Below are 24528 nucleotides of genomic sequence, written 5' to 3' on the forward strand. Positions count from 1 at the left end.
GGAGTCTGTCACCCAGGCTGGAGTGCCGTGGTGTGATCTCAGCTCACTGTAACCTCTACCTTCTGAATTCAAGTGATTCTCCTGCCTCAGCCTCCTGAGTAGCTGGAATTACAGGCATGCACTACCACACTCTGCTAATTTTTGTATTTTTAGTAGAGACGGGGTTTCCCCATGTTAGCCAGGCTGGTCTTGAACGCCTCAAGCGATCTGCCCACCTCCGACTCCCAAAGTGCCGGGATTACAGGCGTGAGCCACCAGCCTGGCCGGTATGGTTTCAAACAGCAAAAGATGAAAGGCAAATAAAATAGAGGACTAGTTAAGTATTAATATACTATTAACAAACATCATAAATATGCTAAAATTAGATCAATCAACATTAACATAATATGAATTCTATTTTGTGTGATAGAATGTAATGTTAAATATTATATTCCATAATGGAACACTAATACTATGCAGTCATAAAAATCAATGAAGCCGCTCTATACATGCTGATATAAAACAAACTACAAAATATATTCTAAATGTTTTTACAAAGTGAGTTGTCAGACAGTACGTATAGTATTTGTGGGTTTTAATGAATATTTCCATAATTAATGTAAGTAGATTATCTCTGGAAGGCTACACAGGAAACTGTTTAAAGTGTTTGTTGAAGAAAGGATCTCTGGCTAGGCACGCAGGAGTGAACAGGGGGAAGACTTCTCACTGTAGGTACTTTCGTGCCTCTGAAATATCGATGTGTTGCTTATTTGGTTATGATATGTAGTATATACACATTATGACATACGTAGTTGTGTGTATGCATATATACACACCTGTCTCATTCTGTCATCAGCAGTCTTATTCTTTCTCTACACGAAGAATTCTGTTTCACTTAAAAAGAGGCCAGAGCAAACTGTGAAGTTCCTCATATTAAATTAAGAAAAATATTGAAGCAAGCTTCCTTTCATGAATGTTTAGAATCTAAATAGAAAAGAATTCCAGAAGTCTCTCGTGTTCTTTCTTCCTGAAACTCTTTACTACATGAGGCGATCTTGATGTGCTACGGTGCTGGAAACTTGCCCAGGAAACTTACATGTGTCCTTTCCTTCAGGTTCAATTCAAACAAAGTTCCACTGAGGGTCCAGTTTACATTCCAAACTTTACCTTTTCTGAGAATTGCTTGAACTATACTATCTAGTTGAGTGAAAAAGATATAGAATATTTGAGTAACTATTTTAGATAATGATAGTGTTTTGTGATTTCAGTGTCCCTAATGTTTCTTTAAGCAAGAAGAAAGTGGTAGTTTTTTAGTAATACTGCTACACAGCTACAAACCTTTTTTTTTTTTTTTTTTTTTTGAGACAGGGTTTCACTCTTATTGCTCAGGCTAGAGTGCAATGCCATGATTTCGGTTCACTGCAACCTCTGCCTCCTCGGTTCAAGCGATTCTCCTGCCTCAGCCTCCAGAGTAGCTGGAATTACTCACCTGGTTAATATTTTGTATTTTTAGTAGAAACAGGGTTTCATCATGTTAGTTGGGCTGATCTCAAACTCCTGACCTCAGGTGATCTACCCCCCGGGCTTTCCAAAGTGCTGGGATTACAGGCATGAGCCACCATGCCTGGACAGCTACAAACCTTTTAAAGGGCAATGGGACATCAAATTAATAAGAGAAACCACTCTAACCTAAGAGCAGAAGACAAGTTTTAAATCTATAACCACCTGAGATGTTTGAGAAAGTTACTCAATTTTCTAAGCCTCTATTTCTGAATAGGTAATATTAAAGTATATAAAACTAGATGAGTTCTAACATTCTTTTCAAAGTTAAGATTCATGTGAATAAGTCAAATGTATTCTGAATTCAAATATTTTAAGTCAAAAATATTCAAAATCCAAAAAAATTCTTTCATCATCATAATAGCAACAGTTAAATATCATAAAAAGTTATATAATGCAAACCCACAAATACTGTAATTAAATATTGGTACATTATTTTAATGAATTTGACATTTCACTGTAGAATATATATTCCATCCTATAATCTGAATTCTAAGAGTGTTCTGTTTTCACACTTGGGAAAAATGTGATGGTAAGAAAAATAAATTACAAAACGACCTACAAATTCAGCTAATATTCAGTTCTGGGCGAAACTTACTAATGGCATCATTAATAACAATTTACTAAAAACATGCTAGAATAAGGCTCTAATTAGTATATAAGTCTGCTATTTTCATTACTATTTACAATACAGATTATATTTGCTCTCCCCGCTTCTTTTCCTCCACAATCTCCAGATGTGAGGGGAAACTCTGGTGTTTTTCCTTCCAAGTAATTTCTTTCCTGGCATCCCAGAAGCAGCTGTGCTAAGGGCTGGTCAGAGCCTCTCAAGAGATGAGATTAGTCATCTTGTGTCTTTGAGAACCTACCATGGGGAAGACACCTAGAAGGGAAGGGGAAGTGAGTCTGGATCAAGATGTTTTGACTCTGATCATCCAGAATGGATAATCCCTTGACAAACAGTGGGAGCAAAAGATACACTTACATGTTCAAAATTTTTTTTGTTCTGATAACCAAGAAATAAAACACATCTGGTCCCTCTTTAAAAGAGAGAGAAAAAGAGATAGATAAATGAATCTAGAACTTAGTTGAATTAAAGACTTGAGAGGGCAGTCAGTTCACGGTTCACTGAGAGATATGAGCATTCCTAACTCTGCCTTTGAAAGGGCAGAGCCATGCCATAAGGCACCACTCACAATGGCAGACACATAGAGGTGTGAGTAATGAAGGTTCTCCCTCTCAGGAAAGACAGAAAGAATAAGAGCTCATAGATAACAGGAAAATGTTAAAAAGGCAATTCATATCTTTATCTTGAATGACCAAATAAGGGGGGAGCAAATGGGCCAAGGGCTGTGAAAAGACACAGTATGGTCTGAGGGACAGAAAGAGAGGTAAGCTTTGAAAAGCTAGAGATAAACGCAGATCAAGAATTTGTGTTTGTCTTTGTTATGTATCGCTTGTATCGAGGTGTTAGTGATTAGGCTTATGAGCTATTTCCCTAAACACAACATTAGTGTACTATTTCTCAATCTTGTTAGCACACTGGAATCATTTGGAGAGTTTTTGTTTGTTTGTTTTTTACGTCCTAATGCCTGGAGTTCATACCCAGAAACTTTAGAGTGTGACTTGGACATCAGGATTCTTGAGATGTCCAGTTGATTCCCATTGTGCTATGTATGGGAAACCCAGGTGAGCAGATGACACAGCCTATTTCAGCTTTCTCTACCTAAACCGAGCTTCCACAGATGCTGCTCTCCTAAGGACAGAGGTAGTTCCCGGAAGGGGTCCGGTTTGAATACCAGGCTAGTCCCTGAGAAATAGCCTAATTTGGGAAAGAAAATCTTACCCGATCCAGAATTACGCATTGCTAGGTTGGATTCTTACTCTGAACTCCTCAGCTAGTTTCTGATACAATCCGAGCAACAGGAATCTGACCTGGAATGGAGCTTTGCATATTTTGAGTTGTCCATAATCGCAGAAAATTTGCGGGGTTTTTTTTCGCCTCACGTAATCCTCATCACAACCTAGTGAGGCAGGTCCTGCTATAATTCCCAGTCACATGCAGGCAGTAACGACCAGAGAGGTTGGGTAACTTCCCCAATGACATGGAGTTAATCAGTGGCGGAGCCAAGAACTAAAGCAGGTTTGCATGACACCAAAGTCGTGTCTTGAATCTACTGATTGTGCCTCTTAGGGCTGAACGCAGGCAAGATCAGTTGTTCATGTGGGTAAAGCTTGTTTAAAAAAAAAGACTGACCCATTTCAGGTGTCTGATCACCAGGTATTAAAAAGATTCTATAGCTCTGCACTAAAAGTAAATGACCTCTGGCCAGGTCCCTAATATTTTCTCCAGAAATAAGAGCCCATATCTTTAGTGCCATGTATCCTCCATCCAGCCCACAGTGGGCACTATCCTTTCCTGCTGGAATCCCAGCCTGGGTCTATGCCTGCAGCGCAGAGCTGGGTCACCACAGCTCAGTCTGTGCAAACACACCTAGGCAGCAAACCGGAACCCCAGAACCACGTCCTCCCCACGTCCGCCTCTTAATTGAAGCATTCACATGAAAGCCGTGTGGCCAGAAATAAAACAATAAGAGACACCACTGCCAAGACAAGCTTTGCAAATCCCTAAAATAAAGTAGCCAGATGAATAAAAATAAGCAGGGTAGGGTAGAAAAACAGTCAATGGAATCTGGTGTGCAGTCAGCACGATTGGAAGCACCGTGTTGTTTTTGTATGAAAAAGGAAAGTGGTGCCTCAGGAGGATCTGGACCAGTTCCCCACTCTCCAGAAACAACATCCTGAGTTCTCAGCCACCAGAGCCACCGATCAGCCGTGCTGACAGACCAGGACAGCTGGGAACCTCATTTGCAACATCTTGTTTCATGGTCAGAAGAGAAGATCTCATTGTGAAAGTCAAAATCATTACCAGTCCTACTGAGCAAGACCAGATGACACCATAAACATGTTATCACGGAAATTTGATTTTAGAATCTTAGCACTCATCATGATAGCTCAGTATCTGGGTAAAAGATGAATCTGTCACTTATTAACCTAAAGCCCTGGCCCACCACAAAGTGCATGGAACCCACTGTTTCCCCAGTACTGACAGGGCTGCTCTGTTATCTCCACCCTCTTGCTGCTCTTCCTGGGACCACTGCCTTGGTGGAGACAGTCCTTGGGTAGAGGTAGGGTATAAGGTCACCTGCCCTCTTTGGACAATCCATTCCCATCTTCACCTAGGCGGGCAAGGGTCTCTCTAGAAGAATCTCAGCTACATCTTTCTATCCATCTTGAACTTCCTCTCTCAGCTCCACAACGTCATTGGTGTCTGACCCTCATTTCCCACTCCTCCAGACACCCCACCCAGCCCCATGACTCAGCACCCACAGGGCACACATTCAGAACCGCCCTGCAATAAGGGAGTGCTACCCAGCCAATAAAGCAGAACCCACGGGCTGACTCACCCCGATTCTGCAGACTAAACCACCCAACGCTTCCAGGGTTAAATGGGCAGAAATATTAAGCGGTTCCCTACAAGTTTTGAGTGAGGCAAGATCTCAGCCTGCATCTCTTAACAGGTCAACAAAGAAGTCAGGTCAAACAGCAGAGATGTGGTAATTATCCAGTATGAACCATGAGGTCTTCCCTGATCACCTACTTGAAACTTCTTTCATAACCATCTTAACCTTCTTCCTCTGTTCTATATTTTCTTTTTATCTTAGCACATAAATAACCTAACATAGCAACGTTACTAAATTACTATATGTAATTTAGTCATGAAGATAGATGTGAATGTTCTCTCTTCCCCTCCTAGAATGTAAGCTCCATAAAGATTAGGATCTTTGTTCATTGTTGTACAATAAGAGCTTAATAAATATTCCTTGAATATTTATTACGAAAAGTAAGGGATCTCTGACCAGGTCCCCAATATTTTCTCCAGAAAGAAGAGCCAATGTCTTCAGTGACACGTTCCCACTCAGCCCAAGATAGACACCGTCTTTCCTGCTGGAAAGCCAGCCTGGTTCCAGGTCCTCAGGTCAGACAGCTTGAGTTCAAATTCTGGTCCCACCACTTAGCTGCATGAACTTGGAAGCAATTATTTGATTTCTCCACACCTCAGTTTCTGCATCAGTGACATGAGGATATTACTAGTACTGGCTCCCCTGAATTAGTGGAAGGGTCGAATGGGATGATACACACAGAGCCCTTAAAGCAGTGCCAGCCACAGAGTGAATAACCTCTATCATTATTATGTTAGCTATTACTAGGTTCCATGAGACACAAATACAAAAATAATAGTTCTGTATATTAAGTGAAAAATCTGTAAGTTAGTTTGAAGGTTTCTCTTTCCACTAAATTAGTACTCAACTTACCTAAGAGTTTTCTCTAGCTCCATTCAATGATCAGTGTACCTATTCCCTCACTCATCATAGTGCCAACTATATGTGCTTGGTTCATTTGTACCTTATCAACATTGAGAAGAAAAAGTGAGATTTTGCATGCAAAGCAGTTAGCGGTGTCTGGAGTTTAACATATGACAGATAAAAAAATGAAATATAATGAGAACACCAGGCCTCCTCTGATAATCTCCCAGTGCAGGGAGGGAGACACACAGCTCATGACTTAAATTCTAGAGAGAAGTGTGGGAAATAGACATGAGTACAGATAACTGCAGGGATATGGGTCCCCAAGGGTGCCGAAGAGCTCAAAGGGCTTCCTGGCAGTACAACACTGCTTGGGACTCTGCTCGGGACAGGGGTCCCGAGACCCTGGGCAGGGAACAGGGGTGTGTGTCGGGCCATCTTCCTGGCAGAGCAGGCTAATAGCAGTCATGCAGATAGCATGAGAGGAGGGCAGGAGACTAGGGATTCTCTGGGGTGTGACAGGGAGAGCAGAGTTCTCAGAAACTTTCCATTGTGAGGCTTTAGAGCTCAAATAGTCCTTCACTCAATTACACAATTAAATATTTGAAGTGTAACTAATACCTTGTTGCCTGACTAAAGCTGAGCAGCTGGTAACAGTCTCTTACCAGCCAGTGATACCATAATTCAAAGAAGACTAGTTACTAGTTAAGGGATCTGACAATTGCTGCAAGGTGAGTAATTTGGGAAATGCAAAGAAAATGAATCCCAAGGACGCTAAGGAACGTTGACCTTCTGCATGCCCAAATTTATATTACTATGCTGGGATCAGAGAGGAGAATGAGTTTCTCTACAGGGAGACAGAAAAAACGCAGAGAAGCAGGCTGTGTGGACTCTACAGATGCTGCTTTGCTGGTGTTTTATCATCATTCCACGATTATAATCAAGAATGAAACAAGGCACTGCTGTGAGTTGCTAATTACATAAATATTGAAACTCTAAACCATAAAATAAATGTTCTTTGCTGGAGAAAAGAATGGCTTTCATAATAAAAATGACCAAACCAGAAAGTTTTTTTTCCAGGACTTTTATCTTTGCTGGAAGCTTTTGAAGTGCAATACTGTAAAACAGCCTATTACACTTCAGTTAACCATCATCCTCAATGACTTAGATTTTCCTTTATTATATCCTTTACAAATAACAAATAAAAACATAAGGAAAGCCGAAACTACCCACCCCCTGCAAAGGTCAAGAGGATCTAGAGTTCTGCAGTAGATGCAACACGTTCACATATGTGATTGATTTGATCGCTCCTATTTTAAAAAGCCTTTTAGTGCCATGTCGAACTTTTTAAAAATTTTAATACAATGTGTAGTAAATAAGCTTAGGCATGAGGCCACGTAAGATACTCAGTTAGCAAAGATAAAATTGTTGTCCCTCTTTTTTTTTCCTTTCAAACGAATTGGTTTAATTCCAGGTGATACCAAGGTTAGGGTAGAACGCGGACCAAAGAGCAGACTCTGGCAAGATTCTGAGTTGGTTTTACTTTAAATTCACAGTTATGGTAGGAATGACTTAGTGAAAACAACAAAAGAATTGATGAGCTACTGTCAGATTTTTTTTTTTTTTTTTTACAAAAGTTTATTCTTAAATGTACAGCAGCTCTAAGACAACACTTAATTCCAGCTGTAGGTAGCAAAAGATGCTATGGCAGGGAATACAGATGTTTAAACATGGATGAAATAAAGGGTCACCATCTCCTCAGGGACCAGGAGCAGCTTACTTTTTGCCAGATTTCTTAATTCCACTTGTGGTCAGGGGGCCCTTCCCGCAGCGTTCGCTTTTGGTTCCTTGAGTTTCTTCTGCTCTTCTTTTTGTTTCTGCTTGAAGCCTGATCTTCCTCGTCCATCTCCTTGGCCTGCTTCTTGGGCTGTTTCAGGGACTTCTTCTTGCCACCTTCGCGGCCGGACATGGCGCCTGCCGCCCCTTCCCCCGTCCCTGCCACCAGCAAAATCTCTTCTTAAGAGACTTGTTAACTTGGGATGGAAATGTATCAGTATGTATTTTAGAGACTTCCAAGATAAAGAAATGAATCCTCCCTTTTACCTGGAGTAAATAATCGTTCTACTAACCAGAATACTCACTACTCAGGTTTTCCAAATACTCGTGTTAAACGTAAAGTAGAATGAAGGCAATAGCCATCATTTTGAAATACAAGTCATGCAGAATTCAAAATTTGTACCATATGGTATTGATTACATCAGTAATTGTTAAATTTCAAACAAGGCAAAAATTCAAAAGCTATTCAAAGTTTCCATGCCAGTTTTAACATATTGCTGAAGAAGCCAAAGGAGGAATCATTGTCACAAATTTCATCCAAAAAAATAGTAACCCTCAAAGATATTGCCAGTGATATTTTTAAGTAAATATAATTCAGAAAATTTAAAGTTACTTATATTTAATGTCCCATAAGAAAATTAATTTTATATGAATCGATTTGCAAATCCATAGTAATTTTCTTGTACAAATACTATATTTGTCATAAATATTTTATATGTATAAGCATATCCACAGCAACCTAAATTATAATTTCACCTATATGTCCTTGGAAACCAGATATCATTTGAGGCAATGTTTAATTCAGTTTTGTTCTCTTTTGGATTACACAAGAACTTGAAATTTTAAATGAAGCCTAGAGTTGAGGAGGCTGAAATGGGCAATTAATTACACTTTTCTGTTTTGTGAAAGCTTCTTCCCTACAGTCACTCAAGGAATATTTGTTTTGTACCGACTATGCACCAGAAACAGTTCTAAGCAGTGGGCAAACCCAGCAGACGCTGGCAAAGAACCCACCCTCCAGTGGGGTGACACAAACACAAATGACAAGTAAAATGCATGGCATGTTACAGGTTGCTAAGTGCTAGAAAGAAAAAGATGGAATAAGAACTAGGAAGTGTGGGAGAGGCGTGGCAATTTTAAACAGGATGACCAGGGAAGAATTCACCACCAAGGTGACATCTGAGTGCAGATCTGATGGAAGGAAGAAAAGAAGGCATGGGATCCTTGGGGGCTGAGCCTTTCCCCAGAGTGACGGCGAGCAGAAAAGCCCTAAGGTAGCAGCAGGATAGCATACTGCAGGGACACCAGGGAAGGCTGTGTGACCCCACTGAGGGAACAAGGGTGAGAAAATCAGAAAGAGAAACCAATGAGGTCATGGAGTAGGCAATCACAGAGGGCTTTCGGCCACTGTAAAACTCTGCCATTTCCTGGCCATTGGAGGGCTTGGGGCCGAGAGTGGCTCACATTTTCACAGGCTCTTCTCACTAGATTTGTGTTTGGAATCTAGGGCAGGCAGGGAGGCCAGGGAGGAGGTGACAACCCAGGTGAGGTAAGATGGCGGTTAGACCTGAGTGGCAGAGTGGAAGTGACAAGAAGTGGTCACATTCAGGTTATATCTTTTGAAAGTAAAGCCAACTGAATGTGCTGAATAGATGGGGGTTTGAGAGGAAAGAAAAGTAGTCAGTCATGCCTCCCAATGTTGGCCTCAGAGATTGGAAGAATGAGAAGGGAGTTGCCGTCCTCAGATGTGGATGCCTAAGGCAGATATTGTGGGGCAGGTCAGGAGTCATTCTGGAGATGCAAATGTTTAGACACCAGTTAGACAGGCAGGTAAGGAAGTGTGCACAGCTGGAGCTCGGGGACAGCATGAGTATAAATGGCACGGAAAGACATAAACTACAACGATCACCATGGGGGTGAGTGAAGGTTAGAGACGAGGGCCATGCACTGAGCCCTGGGATATTCCAACCTACAGAGGCAAGAAGAGGAAGAAGACTAAGAGGGAGTAGTCTGTGAGGAAGGAGGAAAACATAGGCAAGCCAGGTTCCTGGACACCAAGTGAAGAAAGTATTTCAAGGAGGAGGGAGTGCCCCACTGTGCCTGTGGCTGCTGCCCGGTCAAATCAGCCAAAGACCGAGAAATGACTGTCAGATCCAGCAAGTGGAGGCCGCAGGTGACCCTGAGAAAAGCAGTGGACGGGGAATGAATGTAGGAGCAAAAGCCTGATGAAGCTGGGTTCACGAGAGAATGGAAGATTACCCAGAATACTCAAATTCACAGAGATAGCAGGTAGAAAGGTGGTTGCCAGGGGCTTGGAGGAGGGAAAATGGGGTGTTAATGTTTAATGGGTACAGAGTTTCAGTTTTGCAAGATGAAAACATTCTGCAGATTGGTGGCATAATAATGTGAATGTACTTGACATTACCTAGTTGCACACTTAAAAATGGCTGAGATGGTAAGTTGGATGTTGTATATACTTTACCATAATTAAAGCTTTAAAAACTTTGCAAGGAGAGAGATTGAAAGGAGAGGAATAAGTTATAATGAGTACAGCCAAGTCAAGGTAAAAGAGAGCAGAGAAATGGAACGGAAGCTGGAGAGGAGCATGGAACCAGGGGAAGAAATCAGCATGTTTGTATGCTGATGGGAATAGCTTGGTAGACAGGGGAAAACTGACGATTCTGAAAAGAAAGGAGACAACTGAGGGAGTGGTGTCCTTAAAAAGGTAGGAGGGACTGGATCCTTCAAGTGGGGGTGTGGCCTTCCCAGGCACGTCAACAATTCCTCTGCAGCAAGGGAGACTAGCCAGCAAATGCAGACAACTGAGGAGATATGGTGTCAGGTACACAGGGACGCTCCTTCTGATTCCCTGCAAGCGCGGTTAGCTGAGTGGCAGGAATGGGGAGATGTTAAAGGTTTAAATGCAGGAGAAAGTGTGAAGTAGTGAACAGACTATGGGAAATTCCCTGCAGAAGAGAAAGGCAGTGTGAGTGCTGGGTGGCAGTAAAGGCCCACTTGAGCTAGTGGTTATGAATTGAAAGTAAGGCCTCTGGGATGGCCGCAGTGCATACTGACGCCTCACTGAAATGCATGTAATTCACTGGGTTCACTTGGTTGTGTTCAACCTCATTACCTTTGCTTATAAAAAACCCAATCTTGGGCTGGGCGCAGTGGCTTAGCCCTGTAATCCCACACTTTGGGAGGCCAAGGAGAGCGGATCACAAGGTCAGGAGTTCAAGACTAGCATGGCCAACATGGTTAAACCCTGTCTCTACTAAAAAAAAAAAAAAAAAAAAAAAATTAGCTAGGCATGGTGATGCATGCCTGTAATTCCAGCTACTCGGGAGGCTGAGGCAGGAGAATTGCTTGAACCTGGAGCCAGGAGGTGGAAATTGCAGTTAGCTGAGATTGTGCCACTACATTCCCCTAGTCTTGGCTAGGATGGAGATTGAGATGGAGCGAAACTCCATCTCAAATAAACAAACAAACAAACAAAAACACCAATTTTTATAGAGACAAGTACAACTTTTAAAAACCACTAGTTTATATTCTACAGCTCTGGTCCCCGAGCATGTATCTAACTGTTAAAGAGTCAAGAGAAGTCATTCCCTGTAAGCCTGCTCATCAGAAACTCATAGAGGCTGAAGGGAGACTCACATTGGCTACGTGCTACCTTCCCAACCCTTCCCACCCCAGAAAAAAACCACCCACGTGTTCGCTCACTCACTCAGTCATTGATGGATGCCTGCTACAAATGACATACCATGCTAGGTATTATAGACAGACATGAATAAGACTCAATTCACAACCTCAAGTAACTCAGACTGACAGGAGGGGAGATAAGCAAACAAGAGAAAATGTATGAAGAGTTAGATCCACATTTAGCACCATAGCTAGATCTCAACTCGGCAAAGGTTGAGAAAGGTTTCAAAGAGGCATGGACCTGTAAGCTGATCTCTGGATAAATATTTGGAAGTTTGTCAGGATGGAGCGGAAAATTCACTCCAGATTACCAGGCACAGCCTGGGTGAAGAGGGGAGGAAGGGAAGAGCTCGTGAGAACTGTGACTGGCATTACGGCTGGGGACATGGGATTAACGGCCAGCAGGGATTCAGGGAGCCAGCCGCTAGAGGCTGTCATTAAAAAGATCCAGGTGAGAAATGAGAAGGGCCTGAAATAAGGTGAAGACAGGGGGCACAGAAAGGAGGAACGGCCAGGGAAGACAACCGTGAGGTAGAATTGGCAGAGCTTAGTGTTCCATTCAACACAGAAAATGAGGAGAAAGGAAGAGCTGGCAGCATCTGGATGTTTCTGACGTGAATGAATGACTGGAAATGTGCTAGTTGATCAAAAGAAACGCAGGAAAAGAAACTGATTTGGAGGTGATGGTGGGAGAGGAAAGTCACGATCAGTTTAGATTTTCACGCCTTGACTTGGGGTATCTATGGAGCAACCAAGTAGAGAGTATGTTGACCACTAGATGGTCGGTCTGGAGCCCATGAGAAATGCCTTGGCTAAAATGCAGGCTTGGAAGATGCATATAAATGAGGAGTGACCATGTGTGATATCATCCTTGAAAAATGTGAAAAATGAGGAGAGAAAATGAACTACGAAAGAATCTTCCAGCAGCTGCAACCATGAGGCCAATGCCTGTCTCTTTTCCATCACTTCTTGAAATGTGACGGCTTGGCTCCATGGGTCATGGGCTAGGGTAGGAATTCCTGAACCAACATGTAGTTTATTTCCACTATAGCACTCTGCCCAAAGTGTTTATTAAACAATTCAATAATGACGATGGTATTCTGCGGCTACCCTGACCAACTGTGTTGGTCATCATCACTCACTTTTTACGAACCAACATGATCCATGCTTTAGAAATCAATAGCCTTTTGTTATATTTAGGGTCACTATCAGTTCCCAAAACAACAAAAAATATTGTAGGCTAAACTACTATGTTGGTTGAGAAGTTACACTCCTTCCAGAAATACTTCCTTGGGCAATTTTTTTTCCCTAGCCCAAAAATACGAAACAAAGAGTGAACTGTCTACAAAGCGCCTGATTTTCCAATTTTTAAAGTTCACATTTAGCTAGAGCAGCACTGATAAGAAAGACATGTTTGTGATGGTGGCTGAATATAGTATATTCCATTGTGGAAACATGAATTTTAAGGCTAGAAATAGATATTCATTTCAGAGGATTTCTGCAGTCTTTTTTACAGATCTATTTGGAAGCTTTTTGCTGAATTAAAAAGTAATGAAATTGTTGACAATAAAATAGAAACCATTTCCTATTACTATTTACTAGAAGCTACAATGGAAACAGTTTATCTAAATAATTTAAGCAAATATATTTAACTGGTATATTATTTTCAAACATATCATTTCCAAAAAACTTAAATGTAGACAAAATGCTTATTCTCTTGAGACTTCTCTTTTTCCTCTCATTTTGATCACACAATTTACACATCTAGAATTCATGAATAACAAATAATTCTTGCTCACATTTTTTTAAAACAAGAGTTTTCTCAAAAGCTTTGAAAAAGGGTACTGTTTATGGGATACATTCAGAAGTCTACCCTCTTTCAAGTCTCTTGCATTATGCTTTAAACTGAAGAGTAAGTAGGTTTTATCTTTTCATTATCAATTGCCTTGCAAACAATTTGAATCTAAATCTGTTAGAAAATCTTCTTTTCTCCCCTGACGTTCACACTGTAGTATATTAATCTCATGCTAAAGTAGACACAAAAATGATGAAAAATTGTCCAGTGTTATTCTAGAGGTCTCCACTATGATTCAGTGGGCAATAACTGTGACCACACAGGCATATGTATGGGGCAGATATGTGGCACCAGGCTCAAAAATGCTTTTTTACTAGCAAATGGGGGTCTGCCAGTACCACAGTCTTTACGGCCACCAACTATTATTGAGCACTTATTTTGTCCCGTACCCAGCCTGGAGTGCAGTGGCTCAATCTTGGCTCACTGCAACCTCTACCTCCCAGGTTGAAACAGTTCTCTTGCCTCAGCCTCCCAAGTAGCTGGGACTACAGTCATGCACCACCTCACCCAGCTAATTTATTGTATTCTTAGTAGAGATGGGGTTTCACCATGTTGACCAGGCTGGTCTCAAACTCCTGACCTCAAGTGATCCACTTACCTTGGCCTCCCAAAGTGCTGGAATTACAAGCCTGAAACACGGAGTCCAGCCTGAATTTGTCTTAATCTCATAGCAACGTAATGGGAGTATTATTCCCACTTACAGAAGAGGAAATGGAGGCACAGAAAGGTAAAATAATTTGACCTCTAACACACAGCTAAAAAGTGGAAAAGTTGTGAATGTCTTTAGCGCCACTGAATTATACATCTAAATTAAAACGGTAAAAATGATAAATCTTAGGTATATTTTATCACAATAGAAAAATCACTAGAAATTATATTTAAAGAGAATCAACAGCTATATCCAAACATGACTCCCTATACCAAACTAAATTCCAAGTAGGTTAAGAATTTAATAGTAAAAAAATAAAATTACTAGAAAAAAAAAGTAGAAAATCTGAGATTCAAATACTACTCTAGCTTCAGAGCCCACGCTACATACTAATGGTCTTCCACAAATTGCTATTTTATGGGTAAAAACTACCCAAAGAGCTATTTTAGAACCCTGCCTCATTATCATCAAATTAAGTTTCATAATAACTCAATAGTGCTTCATGGCTTGCTGGAAAATATGTACTGCACTGAGCATGTCTGGCTGTGGAATATGTGAGTCAAGACCAGCCTGGAAGCCACCTAAAAAGCCTCAATATTGCAACCAGTTGATTCGCTGTAAAGAGACAGTCACTTTCAGTAAGCGCTCCAAACGAGATGGCATGGCAAGTGCACCGAGAACCTACTTTTGAAGCCTGTAGTTTGAGGGAAATCTTTGCTATGGAAAAGAATGCAGAAAATAATCACACTTGCGTTTTAAGAAACCGCATGCATACAGCAGAGAACAAACAAAATTACAGTTTTCCAAAATACCTCAGAGTTGAAAGGTTGCAAAAAGCCTCAAATCTTTACTGCAGATCTAAAATAGAGTTCAGACAGGAAGGGGTGGGGAGGGGGGCAGATCCCAATCTTGAGGTCTCCAGACAAAAAGATTCCCAGATCTCGGGAGCACAGAGCTCCCTGAAGGCAGAACCAGAAGCAAGCTGGTGTGGGCAGCAAAAAAATCAAAGCGAAAACCAGATCTTTCCCAACGCCTGCACTGACACAGCAAAGAATCTAAAAATGCCTCACATACAGGACTGCCCACCTTGTTTATTTTACTGTCTTTCATACATTAAGTTAATTGGTGTTTTCTCACCATTGTTCTGGATATCAGTTTAACTGCATTTTACAAAGGAAGGAAAGTCAAAATGTACCTCTCCCCATGCATTCAAATCCTCAGTGCTACGTATAATTTCCATTTAACAAACACTGTAGTCCTTTCCCAGTCCTAGTGTCTTAAGGCACACAAAAGCTTGGCAGGGAACTGAAAGAGAAACAGAACCGACTGGTAGAGCACTTACCAAATTGAGGGACTTCAAAGAAAAAGTAAAGGTACCTTGGATTCCTAAATAACTCGTCAGGCTCAAATAAGAAAGACATATCTTTAGATTCAGATGATCCTGATTTGTAAGAGCTTATGTCCACCATTCCTAAATCTAAATAATCAATATCATCCTTTGATTCTTTGAGTTTGGTGAGGAACTAGTAATAATACAGAGTGATAACCTTCCATAATTTTGGAAGCTAGGACCACAAAAAGAATGCCCATTTTTATAACTTATAATCAACTGCCACAGGAAGGAAGAGAACAATATTCTGCCCCATCTGCTCTGAGACTCTCCATATGGCCATTATCATCAATTTTCAATGAGCATTCATTGAGTGAGTGGCAAGAATACAGCAAAAAAGAAAACTAAAGTCAATCAGTTGCCCTGTGGTTCCAAGAACGAGGTCCATCGACATCATAATTGTTAGACTCACAAGCCCTAAGGAATAACTCTGTAACTTTCCCTTGCCCAGAATTCTCCCTGAGCCTCACTTTCCTTCCCTGCCTTCAGCTTTCCAGCTTCACTACTTTAATCCTATTCATTCTTTAAAGACCTGCTGGGTTACACCCCTGGGGGAAACTCCTGCTCCATCCAGCTACAACGGATGTCTACCTTTTCTAAGTCTGTCTAGAGGGTGAACCTGGTTTGGGCTCTTACTCGTCTAGCCCTGATACTGTGGTTCATGTACATTCGAGGTTATGGGCATGAAGGAAACTCATCTATCAAGTTACTCGTAGGAAGTAACATGGGACATAATACCAATCTGCATTGCTAGCTCCTCACTTGTGTTCCTGCTCCTGTTCTCTCCCATTTTCCAGTCTTTCTGACCCCCATAGACTCAGAAACACAGTTTCTCCAGCAGCAGAACCACAGAGCCCTCTACGAAGTCTGGAGTTCCACTGAGCAGCCATCACATGGGCCCTGAGGATGCTAGGGCTTGGTGAAGACAGAATCAAAGGCTGAGTTACAAGGGGCTTCAGCCAATGGCTCATTGACAATGTTAGCCAGCTGCTCTGCATCATTTTCAAGCTATCCATGAATTATGCAATTAGAGGTATTCATTGTGCTTATTTTATTTTTGATTGGCACACAAGAGGACATAAGACATATTTCCATCAGACTCCTACAGAAAAGCTAAAAATAAAAACAACAAGTAAGATTTAAAAATAAAGAACAGAAATGGACTACAAACCCTGAGACGACAATCAGTGTTCTTTGGTCCTGTTTATAAACTGTGGAAAGGCATCTTTTTCCTCCATAGAGGACTCTCTGCGGGCTTTATCAGTTTACCACTCTGCTCACTGATTTTGCCCCAAGGAAGCTCTGCAACTTTGCCCTTGGGGTTTTCAAATGTTTCCTATAGCTTGCTAGGAACATGGCATTAAAGTTCCTGGGAAAGGCCCTCTGAGATACCTTTAATTTGTGTAGTTCAGGGAGATATGGCAGGGCACTGTCAAATTCAGAATGAACAGTATATCAAAAATAATGTTAAAACTTACTGTATGGATAAACCAACGGGTACATTCCATGATGTTCAGCAGCAGAAGCAGGGCTGGATGATTTTTGTCCAGCTACAAGACATGTTTCTTTACTGTGAATTTGACTGGTCATAGGGGAGTGATGGTGTCATTAACTCAGGAGGCATGCTGGTTCATCCGCAATTTGTCCCACACATTACTATTTTGTACCTCCAAGTGAAAGAAGCTGGATGCAAAATTCATAGTGAAGCTGAACAGAGCACCCTACACCACACCAGAGTCCACTCTAACTGTTCCTGTCATGGTCTGAGCCTCCAAGGCCTTGTATCTTTTTTTTGAGACAGAGTCTCTCTCTGTCACCAGGCTGGAGTGCAGTGGTGCCATTTTGGCTCACTACAACCTCTACCTCCCAGGTTCTTGCAATTCTCCTGCCTCAGCCTCTGAGTAGCTGGGATTGCAGTCGTCCACCATCACGCTTGACTAATTTTTGTATTTTTAGTAGAGATAGGGTTTCACAATATTGGCCAGGCTGGGTCGTGAACTCATAACCTTGTGATCTGCCTGCCTGGGCCTCCCAAAGTGCTGGGATTACAGGCATGAGCCACCTCACACCTCACCCAGCCCTTTTTTCTTTTTCCTTTTTTTTTTTTTTGAGATGGAGTCTCACTCTGTCACCCAGGCTGAAGTGCAGTAACGTGATCTCAACTCACTGTAACCACCACCTCCCGGGTTCAAGAGATTCTCCTGCCTCAGCCTCCTGAGTAGCTAGGACTACAGGTATGCACCACCACGCCCTGCTATTTTTTTATATTTTTAGTAGAGACAGGGTTTCACCACCTTGGCCAGGCTGGTCTCTAGCTACTGACCTTGTGTTCCGCCAGCCTCGGCCTCCCAAAGTGCTGGGATCACAGGCGTGAGCCACTACACCCAGCCAGCCTTGGGTCTTAGATGTGCCTTCTGCACGATTCTCTTTTGCAAAGCAGCCTGAACCCAGTATTTATTCTTTGCATGATCTCATGCAAAGTTCTTGGTGTATTTTGTTCTTATTTCCCAGTACTCACCAGCCTCATATCCTTCCTTACATCCCCTTCCATCATAGTATACGTAGCTCCACATATTTTCATGCATTAAAGTCAAATTTACCAAAGTGTAATACCAAAGTGTATCTGTATATGGTAGGAATGTCGTATGCCTTCTGAACCGTGCTCCTGTTTTATGACGGTTTTCATTGTTTTTGTTAGTGCTGTGCTTGCAAAGTAGCATAAACTTAGAGTGGTTGGTCCTAATCTGGTATTTCCCATTAGCTAGGTTGCCCCAAACCAGTATTTTCCATTAGCCAGATTATTCTGAATGTGTGATTTTGGGGAACATGAGGTTTACAGGAATACGTATATTGAATTATAGCAGAGACACCTGTAATGGTAATATAGGTCATGAAAACTGAGAAAAAGGGGAAAATAATGTAGATGACTCAGAGAAATTACATGGATCCAAAAAGTATAAGTAGAAAGAAAAGCTTAAGAAGAAGGAAGTCTATTCAGCCCCTCAAAATATGCCATTGTTTTAAGTGACCAACAACCAAGAACCATATCTAGGCAGGAACAGTGTTGCTAGACTCCAGTGGGACAAGGAGCCTGCACCCCATCCTTGTTGATCTTTGCTATATGTGTGCGCATACACGCACTAAGATAGGTGGACCAGGGCTGAGAGGCAGGAAGAAGAGGAGGGAAAGGGCAGGAAAATAGCAGGGCAGGCAGTGACATGATGATACAACGGAGCACTGGACAAAGTCCCTAACTCTGCCTCTAGTGAGTTTGCATAATTCATTTAACTTCTCTGTGCCTCACTTTTTTATCTGTCAAATTAAAAGTTGGCCATATCTAATACTCTATGATACTCTAAGCCAAAGGGTTAGAAACAGAACCATTCCTTTGTCCTGAGTTCCCAGGAAGACGGGTGATTTAGCTTGTGTCACTTTTATATTTACCAGCATACATAGAATCATACAGATGCTTAAGCCCCAAATGTTATTTACCAAAGTGTGAGCTTGGTAACATTTGGGGCTTCAGCATTGTGTGATTACATGTCTATCAGATTTGTGCATATACATATACTCTTAAGCCCTGGTCAGTTGGATTGGGTTGAATCTTCCAATTGGTCTACAAAATCAGTATGATTATTCCAAGCAGTACATCTACGAGTAAATGACAGAAACAAAATGCAAACTTAAGTCTAACAGATTTCAAATCTCTTTCCATTTCACTATGCTGTCTAAATAAAAGATATAGGAGGCATTTGAAAACACCCAACCATTCCTCAAACATTGAGAACTACTCATGAAGAAATTAAAGGAAAACACTACCCAGTGTTCATTTCATTTATAATAAAACAGGAAGTCAAGATATTGTGAACTTTTTTGTTTTGCCTTTGTTTTTTAAAAAATCTTGCATAAACCACTGTTGAGGATGGTTAGTGAAAGACAATATCAATGGCTATGTAAAAAAACAGGCTATATTACCATATGTCCTGTTTCCTGTCTGGTTTTTAATTTAAAAGTAGAAGGGCAAGAAAACCTCAGCAAAAAATTTATTATGCCACCCATAGTCATTAATAGTGTAATATAACCAAGGGACCGTGCTTTGGAAAAACCCGTGACCACCCACCTTTGCACATGAAAAGTGCTAAAACTGAGCTGATGAAAATCAAGTCTAATATTACATATTTTGCACATAATATGTCATTACCAAGATTCCCAGGCTTAAAATTTAATTAAAAAGAAACAAAAACATGAAGGAAGTGGTTTCATGCCACAATTCCTTATACGACAGAGAACACTGCTGAATATAAAACCCATGCATCAAGTACAATGGAAGATACAAAAATACCGCGATCTAAGTGGCTTAAACAACAAACATCTGGCCGGGCGAGGTGGCTCACGCCTGTAATCCCCACACTTTGGGAGGGTGAGGTGGGTGGATCACTTGATTCCAGGAGTTTGAGACCAGCCTGGGCAACATGGGGAGACCCTGTAGCTACGAAAAAATACAGAAATGAGGTGGGCATGGTGGCACAGGCCTGTGGACCCAGCTACTTAGGAGGCTGAGGTGGGGGAATCACCTGAGCCCAGGAAGCAGAGGTTGCAGTTACCTGAGATCACACCACAGTGCTCCAGCCTGGGCAACAGAGAGAAACCCTGTCTCAAACAAAAAAACCCACACATGTATTTCTCACAGTTCTGGTGGCTGAGGAGTCCAGGCTCAAGGAGCAAGCAGTTTCTGTGTCTGGTGAGGACCCCACTTTCTGCTTCACAGATGTTTTCTCACTGTGTCCTCATATGGTAGAAGGTGAAAGGAGCTCTCTGGGGTCTCTTTTATGAAGACATCTCATTCATGTGGGCTCCACCCTCATGATCAATCACCTCCCAAAGGCCCCATCTCCTAAAACCATCACCCTGGGGGCCAGGATTTCAACATATGAATTGGGGTGTGGGGACACAAACATGGTCTATAGTATTGTTCTAAGCTACTGTTTTGGGGTGACCTGTTCCACGGCAGCAGATAGGTGGAACACAGAGGTACGCGGAAGGTATCAGAAGAGTCAGGAAGAGGGTAACATTAACCGGGACTGAGGGAGTCAGGAAAGAAGTAAACACGTAAGCTACCCCTCAAAGTCCCAGCAAGGCGCCACTAGGCACTTGGGCAAGAGAGAGGGTTAAGAATCCAAACAGATAAAATGGCACAGCTGCAAATGTGGATAGGTCGGTACGGTTAACACTGAGCCTAGAGCAGAATAATGGGGGAATTAAGGCTGAGTAGACTGCTAAGGGACTCTGTGAACAGAACCCAGAGGCTATGGGCTACTGAAGGTTTTTAAGTGAGAAAGTAACAAAAAGAATCTCTGATTAAAATGAATCTGCCTAATACAAAATTTCACTCCACAGGTAAATGCGATTGTAACAAGGGCTAAAATGTATCTTGAAAAAAGTAGCTAACATATTTGGAGTTGTTGGATGAAGCTCACAGTACTGTAGAGATTTTCTCAAGGTGTCAATAGTGTTTTTCTTTTTTCTTCATCGTTACTACAGCAGATTGTGTCATCAGTAGAAACAGCTGAATTCTAACTTTGCAAGGGGTCTCCCCCACCCCACCTGCCCAACCTCCCCCATCTCAGGACGTTTTTATAACAAAAACCCTCCATGCTTCACTGATATCCTGCAAGACTTTTCAGTTCTGGGATCCCCTAAAATACTCAGCAAGCTCAAACTACCATTTTAAGAGGCATTCATGTTCTCTCACCAAGGAAAAATGAAAGAACATTCCCTGAAAACGGAGACAGATCAGCTGCAATAGCCCAGTCTTAATGAGTAGGGATGGGTTAGGAAATAAGAGAGGTGGAGGAATGCCAAAGCACTGCCATTCTGAAACTAAGTTAAGGGGGCCCTGGCCGATTCTCAAAGTGCTTTCCTTAATAAGGCATGGAACACTTCCATTCTTGAGTCCACATCAATCAAATCAAACACCAGAGAACAAAACAAATGAAGGAGGCTTTTATAATGGAGTGTTCTAGTTTGTCCACAAACTTTATAATCTAATACAAATTCAGTCTTGCAGAAAATGTATTGAAAGATAAAAACAGAGCCTGGGTGTGGTGGCTCACGCCTATAATCCCAGCACTTTGGGAGGCTGAGGCAGGAGGATCACTTAAGGCCAGGAGTTCAAGACCAGCCTAGGTCTAGGCGACACAGAGAGACCTCGCCTCTACAAAAAATAGAAAAATTGGCTGTGTGTGGTGGCACGTGCCTATACGTCTAGCTGCTCAGGAGGCTGAGGCGGGAGGATCCACTGAGCTCAGGAGTTTGAGGGTGCAGTGAGCTATGACTGCACCACTTTACTCCAGCCTGGGGGACAGAGTGAGACTCTGTCTCTAACAATAAATAAATAAATAATAAAAAACAGAGACAGGATACATAAATTATTTGAGTCAAGAAAAGGGGGCAGGGCAAGCAGGGGTAGAAAGAATGATCAGATTGGCACGATTCCTAAGGGAAGGTGACAGACTTTAAACATATTCCCAGAGGAAGAGGTTGACTCTGAACAAACGAAGAAAGCACCAAAAAGTGACCCTCCAAGGATAAGTAGACTTTATAAAGGAAGCTAGAAGTTGGGCACTTTTCCTTATTGATACTAAAAATCTAACATTTTATAGACATTTTATTTAAGACTCTTAAATCAATCATATGTGTGGCTTTCCTTATCCTGCAAAATATTTGCTTTCTCCCCATTACAATCCTTTTATTAAATATTTGTCTTTCCCCACCATTACCATCTCTATGCCAAAGCCCCTACTCAGTCTACACATTCTAATAACCACAAGCATTACCTTTCACCAAGATTGTGCATTATTACTATCATTAAATAAAAAAATTGCTCCCAAGATGAGGCAGGATTGCACTAAACACACCAGATGATAGGTCCCCAGCTCATATGGAATCTACAGCCCACCACCAGCTGCTCTCAGTGGAAGGATAATGTAAAGCTTAGCCTGAAACCACTTGCCCAATTACAGTGTATGCAAATGACAGACTGGCATCTTTTAACTACACTAAAAGCTTCCAGCCCAGCTTACTCTGGGACCGTGCCAGTGGGATGAGCTATTACACCACGGGTCTCTCCCCAAATGCTATTTTCCCAAAAGGCTTCGGCTCACTAAGCTCTGAGCAGTACGACACAACCGCAAATCTGCTCTACTGAAATCAAACTCTTTAAAGAAGCTGAAGTAAAAGGTAAAATGTTCTCAACGGAAAAGCCAACTTTATCATAGTGCTCCTAACCGTTGCTGGAAAATTCTGAAGGCTGTTAGGTTGTTTAAATTACCAAGTAATTTTCTTAATTCTTGGTAAAAAAAATTCAATACATAAACCAGCGCAAATCATTAGAATTTCTTTTTTCCTGTCACGGTACAGATGCTCAGCTCCTTAGCAGTTCCCCTTGAATTCATTTAAAAAGCAGCATTATTTGAGTGGTACTAGCTGTACTAAAACAGAGGTACTAGTTTAGGACTAAACTTTCAGGGAAGCAGGAAAAGAGTGAGGAAGCTTTACTGACCCTGGAAATATAAACCACTTGCAAGGGTTCTGCAAGTTAATGCCTGCTTTTAGAGACAATGTAAGGATTTGCACTGATTTTTAATGAGCTTCTACAGCAATACACTTGCAGATGCTTGCCTGTCGGGAAAGACGCAAATCATACCCACCCAAGGTGAAGTGAATTAAAATCTATTTAATAGCGCAGACTGAACAATGATAGATTGTGTCTTATTTCCTTTGCAGGGTTTTGGTGTCACTAAGTTAATGGTATACTCTATTAGCCAGGCAGGTAGTTGGCCAACTGGAATTCAGTCAACATAGAATATAAAGGATACCTTGCCGTGGAGGGGAAAAAAAACAACCATAGAAATTAGTGGGCTTATGTGGATAAGTGCTTTATTATACAAATGTTTTATTACAGGGCTTCTTTAAATAGTAACTCTTATTGGCACATTCCATTTAATTCAGTCTACTAAGGACTGATTTAGACACAACCTTATATAAACATTTCTATTACATAAGGAAGAATAATGTAATGTTTGTTTTATGTTTGCAGTCCAGTGTCTGGAACACAGACATAATGAGCCTGAATCTTATCCATCTTTTAAATTCCTAGCATCTAAGAGTACAGAGAAGGAACTAGATAAATGTCTGCAGGATTAAGAGATGAAAGCAAACATCTCAAAACAACACCTCCTCCCACTTAATGACTATTCTTTCTTCTTATCATATATGGTGTAAAAAAGTACCAATTGTCTTAAAAAATTATTTTTACTGATTACACTGAAGCTACTAACTTTCTTTATTCCCTTATTATACTGTGCTTTATATAATTGTATAATATCCAGGGTATTACAAAGTGAAATTTACTCAGTTGCAAACACTGTAAAAGTATGGTGTAAGATTTGCTTTTTTCTAAGAAATCTAGTTAGAGCCATGGGAAACAAGCAATGCAGAACCCCTTCCTGACTTACCTACACTTTATCAAATCTTTCCAACTAATGCGTTACCCCAATCTCTCCCCTTTTCTAATGCCACTAGAATTAACTCAGTAGGATACAAATGGAAGTCTGTAACTGTCCTTTTCAATAACCTTTTATTGTTTCCTGCTGCCCCAGACTGAACTCTCAACTTGATTACATAGCATTCAAACACCCTGCACTCAGAACTCAGCTCTAGCAAGTCAGCTGCATCTCCATTCATTTGACAAATGTGCATGGTATTTCCTACCAGACTCTCGGGTTAAGGCAGAGTTCCTGCCCTCAGGCCACTCAGAGCTAAGTGGGAAAGATGGACGTATGAACAGACGCAGAAAATACACTGTGGTACCTGAAACACACCTACCACGTGCTGCAAAAGTCATTTTGCAGGCAAAGAAATATCTAATTCGTGATACTGGCAGAACCCATGTTAGAGGATAAGAGAAAGATGGAAGTATCAAAAAATGTGCTCTTACACATCCCTACTTCAGGACCCCAGATGTCTTGGTTCCGAGGCACAAAACACGAAAAGCAGAGTCTTCTGGGAGGAGGTCAGGTGTGAGCAAGGAAAGGGACTAAGGCCCAGGCCCTGTTCTAAGAGCCAAAGAAGACACCCAAAACAATAGCTTAAACACAGTCAGACTCAAATGAGTTAGATCACATCTCTT

At 41.5% G+C, this 24528-nt stretch overlaps 1 protein-coding gene and 1 pseudogene across 9 annotated transcripts in view; both read right to left on the reverse strand.

Annotated features, from left to right (window-relative positions):
* LRCH1 (leucine rich repeats and calponin homology domain containing 1) overlaps window positions 1-24528 on the reverse strand; it is a 210455-nt gene that overhangs the window by 112558 nt on the left and 73369 nt on the right. The window contains exon 1 of one of the 8 annotated variants that reach the window (XM_037741118.1): window positions 15144-15168. The exons of the other annotated variants lie outside the window; for them this stretch is intronic. Within the exon in view, the coding sequence (XP_037597046.1) occupies window positions 15144-15153 (10 nt within the window). The 5' untranslated portion in view covers window positions 15154-15168. Of the gene's footprint in view, window positions 1-15143; window positions 15169-24528 lie in introns of those variants that run through there. 8 annotated transcript variants of the gene reach the window in all.
* On the reverse strand, window positions 7344-9625 carry LOC119472324 (annotated as a pseudogene). The gene has a single exon (XR_005201459.1). The product of XR_005201459.1 is annotated as a translation machinery-associated protein 7-like (transcript).

This window comes from Cebus imitator, unplaced genomic scaffold, assembly GCF_001604975.1.
Source record: "Cebus imitator isolate Cc_AM_T3 unplaced genomic scaffold, Cebus_imitator-1.0 Scaffold94, whole genome shotgun sequence".
Taxonomy (NCBI): domain Eukaryota; kingdom Metazoa; phylum Chordata; class Mammalia; order Primates; family Cebidae; genus Cebus; species Cebus imitator.